The 13,928-nt window shown below is 44.4% G+C and overlaps 1 protein-coding gene across 1 annotated transcript in view; it reads right to left on the bottom strand.

The window, feature by feature from the left end:
- Positions 1-224: 224 nt before the first annotated feature.
- The window catches only part of ALDH7A1 (aldehyde dehydrogenase 7 family member A1), a 28,635-nt gene continuing 14,931 nt past the window's right edge, over positions 225-13,928 (bottom strand). Inside the window, exons 12-18 of the mRNA XM_035099986.3 lie at positions 11,472-11,556; positions 10,324-10,430; positions 7,574-7,690; positions 4,994-5,091; positions 4,761-4,834; positions 2,992-3,067; positions 225-1,356 (exon numbers count right to left, since the gene is read on the bottom strand). Of these exons, the coding sequence (XP_034955877.2) occupies positions 1,302-1,356; positions 2,992-3,067; positions 4,761-4,834; positions 4,994-5,091; positions 7,574-7,690; positions 10,324-10,430; positions 11,472-11,556 (612 nt within the window). The 3' untranslated portion in view covers positions 225-1,301. The remainder of the gene's footprint in view (positions 1,357-2,991; positions 3,068-4,760; positions 4,835-4,993; positions 5,092-7,573; positions 7,691-10,323; positions 10,431-11,471; positions 11,557-13,928) is intronic.

Genomic DNA, 13,928 nt, shown 5'->3' with positions numbered 1-13,928 from the left:
AGTTCCAGCACCTCTTTTTCTAGAAAAGAAGCACTGCATAGAAATATCACAGGCCTTCAATAGCCATTTTTACTTTTTTTTGTTTAAGAAAAAGGAATTTCATCTCACCGCAAGCAGTACACTATGAGCACAAAAATTCTGCCTAATCCCAGAGTATTTATTATTATTATTACTTTTCAGCACACTGGAGATCCGAAGTAAATAAATAAGCAGGTCGATCAGGATAGCAAGGGATGTAGAAGTTTTATTTCTGCATTGCAGCCGACTACATAGGAATCCTTTCCAATACACTTTGGCACAGTTTCGTCGTGCGCGACCAATGCAGCAGGCACAGGCGGCGTTTGAGAATTTTGTGGGTCATGTTCTAAGATTCAAAGAGGTACTGGCGCTTCGCTGGAACTCAAGTACAGGGCCAGAGTCCTGGATACATTATTAGAATGTGTGTGCAATATTCTGCCTAACTGGGATTTCTGGAAAGGAACTCTCAGGGACATACCTAGGGGTTGACAAAATTGGCCCGGGGGGGGGGGGGGAAGCCAAGGTGGAAGCAAAAAACACCCCCCCCCCAAAAAAATCTGTTTCCAGTCATCTGTGTAAGATTGGGAGCTGAGCAGGAAGAACAATGGCAAGGCAGTATGAAGGCAGACGATTACCGAATGCAAGATGTACAGGCATACCTTGGAGATATTGCGATGAGCCGAATTTGCAAGATAAAGCAAGTCACACCGTTTTTAGGGATTTCCCAGTGTGTATAAAAGTTATGTTTGCACAGTACTATAGCCTATTAAGCAGGCTCGCCTGACTGCGGGGGCAGGAGGGGGGGGGACAGCTTCAACTCCACTTCTGTGGCCAAAAGAGGGGCAGTATTTGTGGTGGTGGTGGGGCTTCTTTACCCTGGAAGTGGCCAGGAGAAATATATGCAAAGGGCCATGAACTGAAGCGCAATAAAACGAGGTATGCCTGTATATTTGTGTGGCAATGCACTGAGAGATCAGACACAGGAGAATGTTCCCGTCCTCCTCACAGTGCAGCACAAAGATAGCTTCTTTCAGCCTTCCTCCTCTCGAGACCGTACGAGTACTTGGGTTCCGTAAAATGCAGTCCTTTTTAATGCGGCTATTGCAGCAAAGGGATTTGGGCCCAGGGGCCGCGAGGGACCCTCGGTATGTCTCCGGGGACACTGCAGCAGTCAAGTCTCCTCAACGCCACATGATTTTAGGAGTTCCGTCCAACATTTCAAATCAACAGGGACCTGATTCTTCAATGCAAAGTTCAGCCAGGGTAGCACATTTGCAAGGATGCTATTGAAACTTGATTCCTTGAGCCAAAGGCAAATCCTTGCTGTAATTGATGGTGCTGAAAGATAAACAGATAAAGCAGATTTGGTCACTGAAATAAATAAATAAATAAGAAATAAAATGTATAACATTAGTTTTTCTACTGCTATTTTTAATGTAGAACATCTTTTGCCATTCTGCATTCCATTATTGCGTTTAGAAACCAGTTACTGTATTTGCATTTTTATTCAACATATCACATGGCTTCAGGATTATCTCGCACACCACTCTGGATCTGTTTGGCACAGTGATGGAGAAGCTGCAGCTCTCCAGATCTTGTTGGACTACAGTTCCCATCATCCCTGACCACTGGTCATTCTGGCTGGGACTGATGGGAATTGGGAGGCCCGACATTTGGAAAGCCACAAGTTCCCCAAATCCCTGAATTGAATGGGATGCAAGTTGCTGTTCTTCTGTTAACAACAACAACAGCAACAACAACAACAACAACAACAACAACAACAACAACAACAACAACAACAACTTATTTTTATTATTACAGTCGTACCTTGGAAGTCGAACAGAATCTGTTCTGGAAGTCCGTTCGACTTCCAAAGCCTTTGAAAACTAAAGCGTGGCTTCCGATTGGCTGCAGGAAGCTCCTGTAGCCAATTAGAAGCTGCGGAAGCCCATCGGACATTCTGATTCCAAAAGAACGTTCGCAAACCAGAACAGTCACTTCCGGGTTTCGATTGTTCGGGATCCAAAATGTTCGAGAACTAGGCTGTTCGAAAACCAGGGTACGACTGTTTTATTTATTTACCCACAATCCTGTTCCCCACAGCAGCCAAGTGGATCTAAAAACACTCTCACAGAGATAAGGAGAATGCGGATTAACCTCAAGCAACTTCAAACTAATGTCACAGTTTTGGGGGGGAAGCATTGAGAGTTTCTGCCAGAAAAGTTCCTGCCAATAAACATCTTTGCTCTGAAGTTGCCAGGATAACAAGGACATGTGGACACACATAAGATGGAAATAAACAAGACTTACTCCTGGCCTGAATAATGTAGATATAATTAATTCAGTTATGCATATACATTAAGCTATACATTAACAGCTCCCTCTAGTGCTGTGCTATCACACTAATGGAACAAGTCATACCGCAAACCACACTCTGGCATATAGGCATAGGGGTTTCTTAATTGAAAGAACACTCTTAAATTAAGGCCTGGTTAACTACAATAAGAATTTCCCCCCTTTTTGTTTTACGCAATATCTTTTTTTCTGTTTGGTTTTCTATGGTAACTATTTCCTGCTTGTCCTCCTTTTGTGTGTGTGTGTCTTACCTCACCTTTGCACTTGTGATTTTCTACTTTTTATTTTCAACCAAGAATGTAACATTAAAGAAAAGAAATGAAACGACGCAAAATTATAACCCAATTCTCGGTAAATTAGGGTCAAGTTTTGCATGCGTTTTGCATGCCTTGCTTGTTATTTTTAAAACAACAGCTGCCGGGAGGAAGGCAGTGGTGAACGTTGACATTTGATTTTGGATCTATACTCGGTTAATTAAATTATGTTTTCGCATTCTTTCCCCCTTAACATCTTTAGACTTACGGTTAAGGGTAAATCGTGGTTTGCTTTGCTTATTTGGCTTTCCCCCAAAGGGCAACTCAGATAATATTTACACGGCCATAACCCCTGAGCTCTTACCAAGTGGCTCGTCTCATATATTGCTTCCACGAATCGCTGCCAGATTCTCTTCCGCCTCCTGTGTGTTTATTACCGCCTAGGGAGAAGGGGGTGGCAAGAGATGTTACAGGTTGAAAAACCAAGGAATGCCGCTTTGCACTTCTCAAAGAAGCTCTTATCTAGACAGACTATATATAGAACCATTCGGCCTCTTTCCTCTCCTCACTAAAGGCTAAACAATCTCAGCATCCTCTATCTTCCTGAAAATGCCCAAGTCGTCTCAAATTCACAGCTCTCATGATAGCAGGGATTCCATTGTGAACCCAGCAATATTCAGTACATTCTTCCAACTAGAGAACGAAAACCTAATACAGAAATTGCATTGAAGAGCAGGAGGCTAGGCTGCATATTTTTTCTACAGATACAGTCGTACCTTGATTTGCAACCGGGATCCGTTCCGGAGCCCCGGCCGCTAGTTTGTGCTTCTGCGCATGCGCGGGTGGCAAACCCGGAAGTAACCCATTCCAGTACTTCCACAAGCTTGCTGCGGCCGTTCGCCAGAATAGACGCTAGACGAGGCGGACGTTCACGGAGGTATTACTGTACAGTGGTTGTCCAACGTAATCTGTTTCGGAAGACTGTTCAACTTCCGACACGTTCAACAACCAAGGTGCAATGGGCGGTCAGCAAATTCCACTGAGAAAAATGGAGAAGCATGCCTCAGAAGCCGTTCGACTTCTGAAGCGTGTCCGAAAATGGAAGCAGTCACTTCCGGGTTTTCAGCGTTTGGCTTCCGAGACACTCGAAAACCGAGGTTCCACTGTACAGTGGTAGTGGTACCTCAGGTTAAGAAGTTGATTCGTTCCGGAGGTCCGTTCTTAACCTGAAACTGTTCTTAACCTGAGGTACCACTTTAGCTAATGGGGCCTCCTGCTCTTGCTGCCCCGCCGCTGCACGATTTCTGTTCTCATCCTGAAGCAAAGTTCTTAACCCGAGGTACTATTTCTGGGTTAGCAGAGTCTGTAACCTGAAGCGTCTGTAACCCAAGGTACCACTGTAGCTTGGTTCTCAAACTGAATCAGTTCCTGGAGTCCGTTCGACTCCCAAAACGCCTTGAAAACCAAGGTGCGGCTTCCGATTGGCTGAAGGAGCTTCCTGCAGCCAATAGGAAGCTGCGTTGGATGTTCGGCTTCCGAAAAACGTTCGCAAACCAGAACACTCACTTCCTGGTTTGCGCCATTCAGAAGCCAATTTGTTCGGGAGCCAAGCTGTTCAAGCACTCCAAATACTCCAACACACAATTACTGCAAAACTTGGAATAAGGCATCTTCTTGACTAGCCCTGAATAAATAGGAACATTTGCGTTTGATGTATGTCTAACTCTGAAGCTCTTCCTTCTAGACCAGTGATGGCCAAACTTGGCCCTCCAGCTGTTTTGGGACTACAATTCCCATCATCCCTGAGCACTGGTCCTGTTGGCTAGGGATGATGGGAGTTGTAGTCCCAAAACAGCTGGAGGGCCGAGTTTGGCCATCACTGTTCTGGATGGTGCCCAGTTTATTAGAGCCCGACCGTGGGGTGGGGCAGATAGGATCAATCCGTGCATCAAAATACACACCCAATACCCTGGACTAAAGTTGGGAGACTGGAATGGTCCCAAAGCAGACACAATTGTGTAGGTCATCTGTGAACTATGACCACCCCCATCTATGGGCCTGCATGGAAATTTAGAAACTTTCTGTAAGTCCAATAGCATTCTACAATTTTTTTTGGGGGGGGGGCATACATACCAAAGGCACCTCCAATTTCAGCCCCACTAGTTGGAATATTGACGTTTACAATGCCACAGTCTGATCCCTTTGGCCTGGAAAGAAAGGAAAATCGATTACCAAAGCAGATGTCAGTATCAATTGTCCAGAAGGACCAATCTCCAACAACAAAGCTGGAGTTGGAAATTTCATCTTCTAGGCAATGTTTGAAGCAGATGTAAATACCCGGTCTACAGAAAAGGGGAGAGCCTTACCCAAGCCACCGGAATATCCTCCCCAAATCTTTGGTAAAGATGCTGCTGGAGAGACCTTGTTTTACTTCGTTGTTCCATGCAAAGGCTTCTTCTTCCGTCTGGAAATAAAAGCGTGCATTGTTAAATGAGTCGAGGTTACAGGGAAGCAGACAGAGGGCCTTCTCGGTGGTGGCGCCTGCCCTGTGGAACACCCTCACATCAGATGTCAAGGAAACAACTTTTAAAAGACATCTGAATTAGGGAAGTTTTTAAGGTTTGATGTTTCATCGCTTTTTCAATATTCTGTTGGGAGCTGCCCAGAGTGGAAACCCAACCAGATGGGCAGGGTATAAATTATTATTATTATTATTAAAAATGCACATGGCACTGCAGTTGTTCGAGATGAAACTAACGTCTCCATATAAATGAGGGAAGGGAAGGATTTTCCAGACTCTCCAAGCCCTCTTCCTTGGGGGAGGAATATAGCCTTGTCTCATGTGCCTCTTTGCGGTTTTTCAAATTCTGTCTCTGACTTGGAGGACTGAACATTTAAGGGTTCTCCTGGACTGTAATGGTGTTGTTGTGGCTACTCTCAAGTAAGGACGCCCAAGTCTGTGCTTGTCTTTAAAGGTTTTATTGCGCATAGTATTTACAGTGCAGAGATAGCAGAAAACATGACCTCCTAGTCACTTGCAGAATCCGGGAGTGGACATTTCCTGTTGCGTGACCAGCATAAGAGTTTGGGCACCCCGAAACGCCTCCTCCCGACCTTATGTTTAGTGGCACGCCTTAATTCAGGCGCTGGAAGGAGCTGCCTGTTCCCCACCACCTCTTGGTCAAGGCGGCGTAAAGGCTCTCCAACATCACTGAGCCTTTCCACCTCCATACCGCTAACTTCCTCATTTCCCCCACCTGACCCACTGTTGCTGCTCTCACTGGGTGAAGAGCTGGTCAACAGGATGGGGGGAGGTTCACTGTAGGAAGGTCCCCTGACACGGACCAAAGTATTTTCTTCATTTCCCTTGTTTCTCAGCTTCCTGTTCTTTCAAGCCCACCCTTCCTTTCCAAATTATCATTTATTTTATTCCTTTTTGAATGCTCCTGTTGTGTTTTATTGCGAGAGTAATACCATTCCAATTCCTCCCTGCTCCACCCTCCACAAAAAAAAAAACCCACAGCTGTTCCTTTTCCATAGTCCTCTTGCTGGTATGTAGGAGCTCAGGAGTTTTCTCCCCGAGCTCTGGTTTTCCAGAGAGGAAAATTGCCTGATACAACCCAGGGAAAAACCTAAGGAGCCAAGTTACAAATTGGTTGCAACACCACCAGTTACACAATATGTTTAAATTAGATAAAAAGAAAGGCTTTTTGTACCAAAGCTCACAATTTGAAGAAAAAAAAACTCCTGCAAAATAAGGATAAACTTTTGTCTAAAATGTATAATTTTCGACTAGAATGGGAAACAAAAGACGAGCTTGTTAAAGCTTCTATGACACACTGGGCAATAGATATAGGACACAATATAGATCTGAACCTCTGGGAGAAACTCTGGAAAAGTGACCTGAAATTTACTGCAGTTGTTCATTGAAAGAGAATTATTTGAAAAGGATTCATAGGTGGTACTTAACTCTGAGCAGGTAAGCTAAGGTTTATAAAACAGAATCAGGTAAGTGTTGGAAGTGTAAAGAAGTGGAGGGAACATTCTTCCACATGTGGTGGACATGTAAAAAGGTGAAAGGGTATTGGGAAATGATCCATAATGAATTGAAAAAAAATGTTTGAAAGTACTTTCCAAAAAAAAAACCCAGAGTCCTTTTTGTTGGGGATAACCCAGACTGAAATTCCCAGGTGTCAGAAAAGGTTATTTATGTATGTGAAAACTGCAGCCTTTGTTTTGTTAGCCCCAAATTGGAAAGTAAGTAAGGTCCCAACTAAAGAAGATTGGCAATTTAAGTGACAAAATATGCAGAACTTGCTGATTTAGCATATAGAAGAAGAGAGCAAGAAGGACACACGTTTAAAGAAGACTGGAAAACCTTTATTGAATATATGGAAAATATATGCTTCCATATATGGCAGCATTAAGATAAATTCAACAGAGTAAATAATTTTTGATGGATGTAGAAGTGGAAAACTAATTTGAATGGATATAGTAAAATATGCAGGGATGTATGATATGTAAAATGAACCATGAAAAGATGAGAAGGGAAGTCATTGGATATTTTACAGTCTGTAAAATGTTTATCTGAAATTGTAAAACAGAAAATCTAATAAAAATTATTACAATATATATATATATATATTGCCTGACACAACCCATGCTATGGCCAACATAATTAACACCATTTGGTGACAAATGTCCCTGGATAAATGTCATCTTAAAAATACAGCACCTCAATGTTCTGTTGCCAACTGTCAATCAAAACTTGAAAGGAATTTAAGTTGAATCCTTGAAGGTTTCCAATACCTGGAGGCTGACTCGTGCAATTCAGCACCATTTTTATGGGCCAATAATTTCCCCTCCCTTCTTCATGATGCCACCACCTTTGAACGTGTAAAAAAAAAAAGGAGTCTTTAACACCCAAACCAGACCCGTTTGCTTACCTTAAATTTTATCACGTACAAAATAGGGACAAACGTCTCCGTCTGCACAATCGGCGCATTATGTGGAAGGCCAGTCACAATGGTCGGCTCGACATAGTTTCCGGGACGATCCATAACCTGGAATGGAAAAGGTGAAGAAGAAAAGGGCATAATTGCTTCTCCAATTGCGAGGAGGTAGCTGTCAGAAAATAAGCTGATCACTTCATAAAACTCTCTCTGGTTGGTGTGTCCATGGCGCAGAACGCAGGGTCAGGGAAAGCTGAAAAATTGCAGCTCTAGACGTGTTCGAAAGTCACCGATCATGCCACAAACATGTTTTTGTGAACTGGCTGGCCTGAAGAGTCATCTTTTTAGTTTATTCTTGGTCTCAAGGAGGGGATTTTGGGCTCGTCCACACTTTCCAGGCAGTTTTTCATTTCTCAGGCCGCTTTCCCCAGGAAAACCAGTTGTTTACCGCTGAACTGGAACAAATGTCCGTCTGCGGAAAGACAGATTGACGCTTCTTCCAATTCAGCGCTGAACAGCAGGTTTTCCAGGGGGGGAATCAGTGGGGCAGATAGATGTGAGGAAGAGCTTTCTGTTTTTTAAATACGTTATGCCAAACAAAGCAGACACATTCGGGCCTATCAAGAGATGCCCTGCTTTAAGTCACATTCTGAGCGGCATAAGTAATTTTAGTCTAGAGGAAAAGTTGCTTCCTTCCACCCATGGATGACTAACTGTTGGCCCTCCTGGTGTCGCTGGACTAAAATGCCCATCATTCCTGACCACCGGGCATGCTGGCCGGGGCTGATGGGAGCCCACCTGGAGGGCACGGCATCAGCCAGGTCTGCTCTAGCAGAATATTTGACTCTTGATCACACTTTGCTTCTTTGCAGGCCGGACAAAGTCTTCCACATCTGGCTGGTGAAAAGAATCAGTGTTGGAAGAAAGCCCCAGGATCTTCTAGTCCAGGGGTGTCCGACAGGTCGATCACTCTATCCTCATCACTCATGTTGTTTAGAAGTCCCCTCTCCCTTTGGTCTTCCCCTGTGTCATGTTTAGTGGGCGTTCCTTTGTTGTCTGCTGTAGTGCTGCGTTCGTCTGTGAGCGGCTGAGTTGTTGGTGAGCGATTTATTGCCATTCTGTACACTTACTTTGAAAAAAGCTCAACAACTTAGGTAAGCCCCCCTAAAAATGCTTAACAACTCTGGGAAGCCCCCCCCTAAAATAAGGTCAATGGACAACAACTGCCCCCCTTAAAAAAGGCCTGCCCTCCCTCAAAAAATAACTCTGAACTCCCCCCTCCCAAATGGGTAGATCACTGCCAGATTTTTTTTGGGGGGGGGAGTAGATCGCAGTCTCTTGGGAGTTGGACGTCCCTGTTCTGGTCTAACTATGCAGCTGTCCCTAACGGGGATTGAGCCTGCAACCTTGGCGTCACCAGCATCACACTCTAACCCAGGGGTCCCCAGACTTACCCGCCTTTGGGCCAGTGCCCGCCGCGCCGATCGCGCGGCGGGCTGGAGGGCGGGGGAGTGCGCGCCAGTGCGCATGCGCACACCCATTTACTGGTGCGATGGCGCGCTTCCAGGCTGAAAAAAATCGCCGAAAATTGTTTGTGCACATGCGTATGGGCCTCCCCCGACCCGGAAGTGCACCTCCCCCGACCCGGAAGTGCACCGGAAATGACCTCTTCTGGGTCGGGAGAGGCCCATACGCATGCACAGAAATGATTTTCAGCAATTTTTTCAGATCTGGAATGGCGCCGCCGCGCAGCGCGCCGCAAGAGCAGGCAGCGGGGGTCGTCGCGGGCCGGATTGGGAGGCCAATTGGGCCGCATCTGGCCCGCGGTCCGTAGTCTGGGGACCCCTACTCTAACCAATTAACGTCAACGTTGAAGCCAGCCGACCAACCAACCATTAGGTTTACATCAACTCTTCCATTTGCACTTGAACCCTTCTTGTGTTTTATGCACCATCACAGGCACAATAGAACAGTCATAACACAGCCAAACCTTTCCAACAACCTGCAGAACCGAACAGGACGGAACTTTCACTAAAATGTCTAATTTCACTAAAATGGCCTGCTTTCAGCAGAACTCATAACCTCACAAAGACAGCAGATTCCCCGTCAACTTTGAAATGCCCATGGATATTAGTTGGTGAATTCAGAGTACAGGGGACCCTCTGGATACAAACTTAATTCATTCCGGGGGTCCATTCGCGCCCCCCGAAAATAACAGAGAGGTGTGCTCCTGCGCATGCACACAGTGCGATTGAGAGCTTCTGCGCATGCATGCACAGCGAAACCCGGAAGTATACACTTCCGGGTTTGCCGTGGCCGTAACTCGAAGATTCCTTATCCAGAGGGAAAATAACAGAGAGGTGTGCTCCTGCGCATGCACACGGTGCGATTGAGAGCTTCTGCGCATGCGTGCACAGCGAAACCCGGGTTTGCCGTGGCCGTAACTCGAAGATTCCGTATCCAGAGGGATACGTAAAGTAGAGGTACAACTGTATAACTACCAAGGAATTTCACCTTTTAGGCTTTACGGTGGGGTTTTGTTTTAAAATTATCCGTCATCCAGAAAACCCTGATCAGAAATAAAACTAATCAATGACCCATCCTGCAAGCAGCTTTTATCCTCCAAGGGGAAAAAAAAAGTGCACCATTGTTGGGAGAAACACGTTCAAGATGACAGCTTCAACTTTTTTTGTAATCGTAGGGAAAATATATAGAGATATACGAGTATTTATGAGATTAATCACCTTCCCACCATAGACCACAGAGCCACCTTGCTGTTTGGCCTGTGCCACGGCATCAACATACAACTTCACCGCTTGCTCGGTGTGCAGAGGGCCATAGAGGGTGCTTGCTGCAAAAAAGAAAAGGGAAAAAAGTGTATATCTGAGCAGGGCCCACAGCTAACATTTACCACAATGCCTACCACTATCTCGTCTTGAGAACTACACAGCATTTCTTCATCTACTTGTCATGCCAAGTTCTATATATTCCAGCATTCTAAGGTGCCTTTCTTCTCTCGAAATAAAGTCAATCTAGAATTTAAAAAGATGGCCGGACGTGATATAAAGAATATATGGGGGAAATATTATAACAAGAAAATGAATGTAACAGACCGGAAGAAAGAAATACTCAGCCGTAGACGTGACAAAGCTAATGAACATAATTTAGAAAAGTAAGAAAATGTAGTCAAAAAGACAACAGATAGGAAACCAGAGAAAGAGTGGAAGGGGAGTTAAAATTAAGGCTTATAAGAGTGAATTAAATTGGAGGGACAATATATGCTACTATTATTAGAGATATATAGTCATGGTACTATTATTTAAATAATCTTATGTTTATGTTATTCCCCCCCCCTTTCATAATACCAGGTGTTTGACTATAACATACTATGCACTAATGATATGATAAAACAGAAAAGCAAGCAGGATGCTACTGGAGTCTTCAGAGCTTCTGCTGGTGATGTCTAATTTGCGCACCACCTTTTTTGCATGTAATCATTATTTTAGGTGTGAAAGGTGTGGTTTTTTTATGCTAGATCCCTCCCCGATGGGCCCAAATTTGTTGCAATGCGGTTCAGCGGTTACGGTGAAAGGCTGGGACACCTACGCTTGGCCCAAGTTGGAGCTGCTTGAAACAATTTTCTTGCACCAAAATGCAGCTTTTCCTTCCTAAGCAAGAGAAGCAGCTGTTTGGGCAAGGCCTTTGGGTGGTTCAAAACCCCCACACGTGTGCGCAGAGTTTCTTCTCAGACACCTCATGGGTAATCCCATAAGGTGGAGGCAGATCTATGAAATGGAAGCTTGGGAAGTGGGCAACTGTTCAGTTCTCCCAAACTGCAATGCCAACTAAGAACCACCATGCAATGCTTCCCAGAGTAGAGAGGAGCTCTTACCGTCCCAAGGATCTCCAATACGGACTTGTGCGTACGCCTTTACAAGTTTCTCCACCACTTCATCATGGATGCTTTCATGCAAAAACTAAGCAGAACATTAGAAGAAGAAAAATATGTTTAAGATTGGCAACAGCGGTGCTAACTTCTAAGGTCCTGCAGAGAGCAGCGGGGCTGCTAAAAGTTTGTTCCGAACGTTGAAAATGCGAATATGGCCGTACCTTCAAAGTCGAACGGAATCCATTCCAGAAGTCCGTTTGACTTCCAAAAATTTCAAAAACCAAAGTGTGGCTTCTGATTGGCTGCAGGAAGCTTCTGCAGCCAATCAGAAGCCGTGGAAGCTCTGTCGGATGTTCAGCTTCCAAAAAAAAGTTTGCAAACCAGAACACTCACTTCTCGGTTTGTGGTGTTCGGGAGCCAAAACGTTAGAGAACTAAGCTGTTCGAAAACCAAGATATGACTGTGAAGCACTTCCATTTTTATGCTGTCCTCGATATCAAACTAAGTTATGGCAAGTTCCCCTTTCTCCCCAGGTATGTACTGAGAAATGCACATTCTATTTCTCAACCAAATGGCATATAGTGCATTTTTGAGAGCTGGCAAATGCTGCCACCATCTCTGGGTAAAATTGACAAGACGTTTAAAGCGGAAATTAACAAAGCCCAACATATTCAAACAGCAGCAGCAAAAGGCTCTAGAACCCGGTTACTTTTGCATACAAAGGGCCCTTTTTTGCACAGCAATAGGTCTGGCAAACCATAAAACAGAATTTGAAGATCTTCAGTCTGCCTAATGCCAAATAATAGCACTTTGAGTTAAAACATTTAATCAAAGACTTAGAATACAGTGCACATTTTGGTCTTTAAAGTAAAAACATTGAATTATTTCACTGTGCACAATCAGGAGAAAACTAGGTACTTCTCCTAAATCTCTCTGAAACCCATGAGGTTTTAAGTAACTGCTGTTTTAAATGAGATGTTGCCAACATTTCCTCTTCACCTATTGGGTTTTATTCATTTGCATAAGCCAGCAATTCATAACTATATTTTCCTATTCATTGCGAACTAGGGAGATCTGATCAGAATTTAAATAACCTTATTTCAAAAGCAAGCAGTAATAATGGGAGACATCAAACATCACGCACAAGCAGACATCCATTAACACAGCGGGTCTTTCCCTTCTCCTCCTGCAGCCCCAATATCCCAAAATACGCCTTGAAAAGCTTGAGGACCCTCCATAGGAGATTTGGAAGGCAGGTCAGGGGGAAAGGAGGGGAAATCTTGTTCTACAATCAGGCATGCCTCACTAGATATCCCCCTATGAGTTTAGAACGAATGGTTTCGGAATAATAATAAAAAAGAATATTAAAAGATCATTTGGGATTTTTCCCAGGCTTCTTTGAAGCCTGTGATCTGTTGGCTAAGCATGGCTCATTTGGCAAACAGAATTTATCCAATGTTTGAAAGATTGGAAAAAAAAACATTTTTACAGAACCACACCAATCCAAACTGTGCTGGAGACATTTTTTTAAAAAAGGTAATCACTTCGGAATTAACCAGAGTTCTTCTGCTTCCATTCTTTGCTAACAGGCCTTCTTGGTAGTGGCACCAGCCCTGTGGAACGCCCTCCCATCAGATGTCAAGGAAATAAACAGCTATCTGACTTTTAGAAGACATCTGAAGACAGCCCTGTTTAGGGAAGTTTTTAATGTTTGATGTTTTATCGTGTTTTTAATATTCTGTTGGGAGCTGCCCAGAGTGGCGGGGGAAACCCAGCCAGGTGGGCAGGGTATATATAAATGAATAAATTGTTATTATTATTATGTTAATGATGATGGAAGGCATACACCAGGCATCCCCAAACTGCGGCCCTCCAGATGTATTGGCCTACAGCTCCCATGATCCCTAGCTAACAGGACCAGTGGTCAGGGAAGATGGGAATTGTAGTCCAAAACATCTGGAGGGCCGAAGTTTGGGGATGCCTAGCATACACGAACGACAACGAACAGAGCATTCCATCATTATGATGTGGAGTATTTTCACATAAATTACGTAATAATGCAACAGGAACATACCTAATAGTTATGTAGTGATTCGTTGAAAAGTTTCTATGGGCAGTCAGAGCTGCTCCTAATCGGTGGAGGCTAGTCCCTTAGGATAGGCAAAGGCAAACTCTGCCCTCCACATAATTTTGGGACTACAACTCCCATCATCCCTGACCACTGGTCCTGTTAGCTAGGGATGATGGGAGTTGTAGTCCCAAAACATCTGGAGCGCCAAGGTTGCCCCTATGCCTGCCTTAGGACAAACCAAGCTCAGTTCGTCCTCCGCCAGATTTTACTCGCTTCTTTTTCCTTAGTGGCAGTGTCACCCTTTGCACAGTTTCAGCAAGGAGGACGGCCAAGATGGGGTCAAAGCGATAACTACTTGGGTCTGTCTATCGTTGGGGTCTAGCTCCACC

The sequence above is a fragment of the Zootoca vivipara genome, chromosome 10, assembly GCF_965207765.1.
Source record: "Zootoca vivipara chromosome 10, rZooViv2.hap1.1, whole genome shotgun sequence".
In the NCBI taxonomy this organism is placed as follows: domain Eukaryota; kingdom Metazoa; phylum Chordata; class Lepidosauria; order Squamata; family Lacertidae; genus Zootoca; species Zootoca vivipara.
Note: the sequence above shows the minus strand (reverse complement) of the source record. Positions and strands in the feature narration are given on the sequence as shown.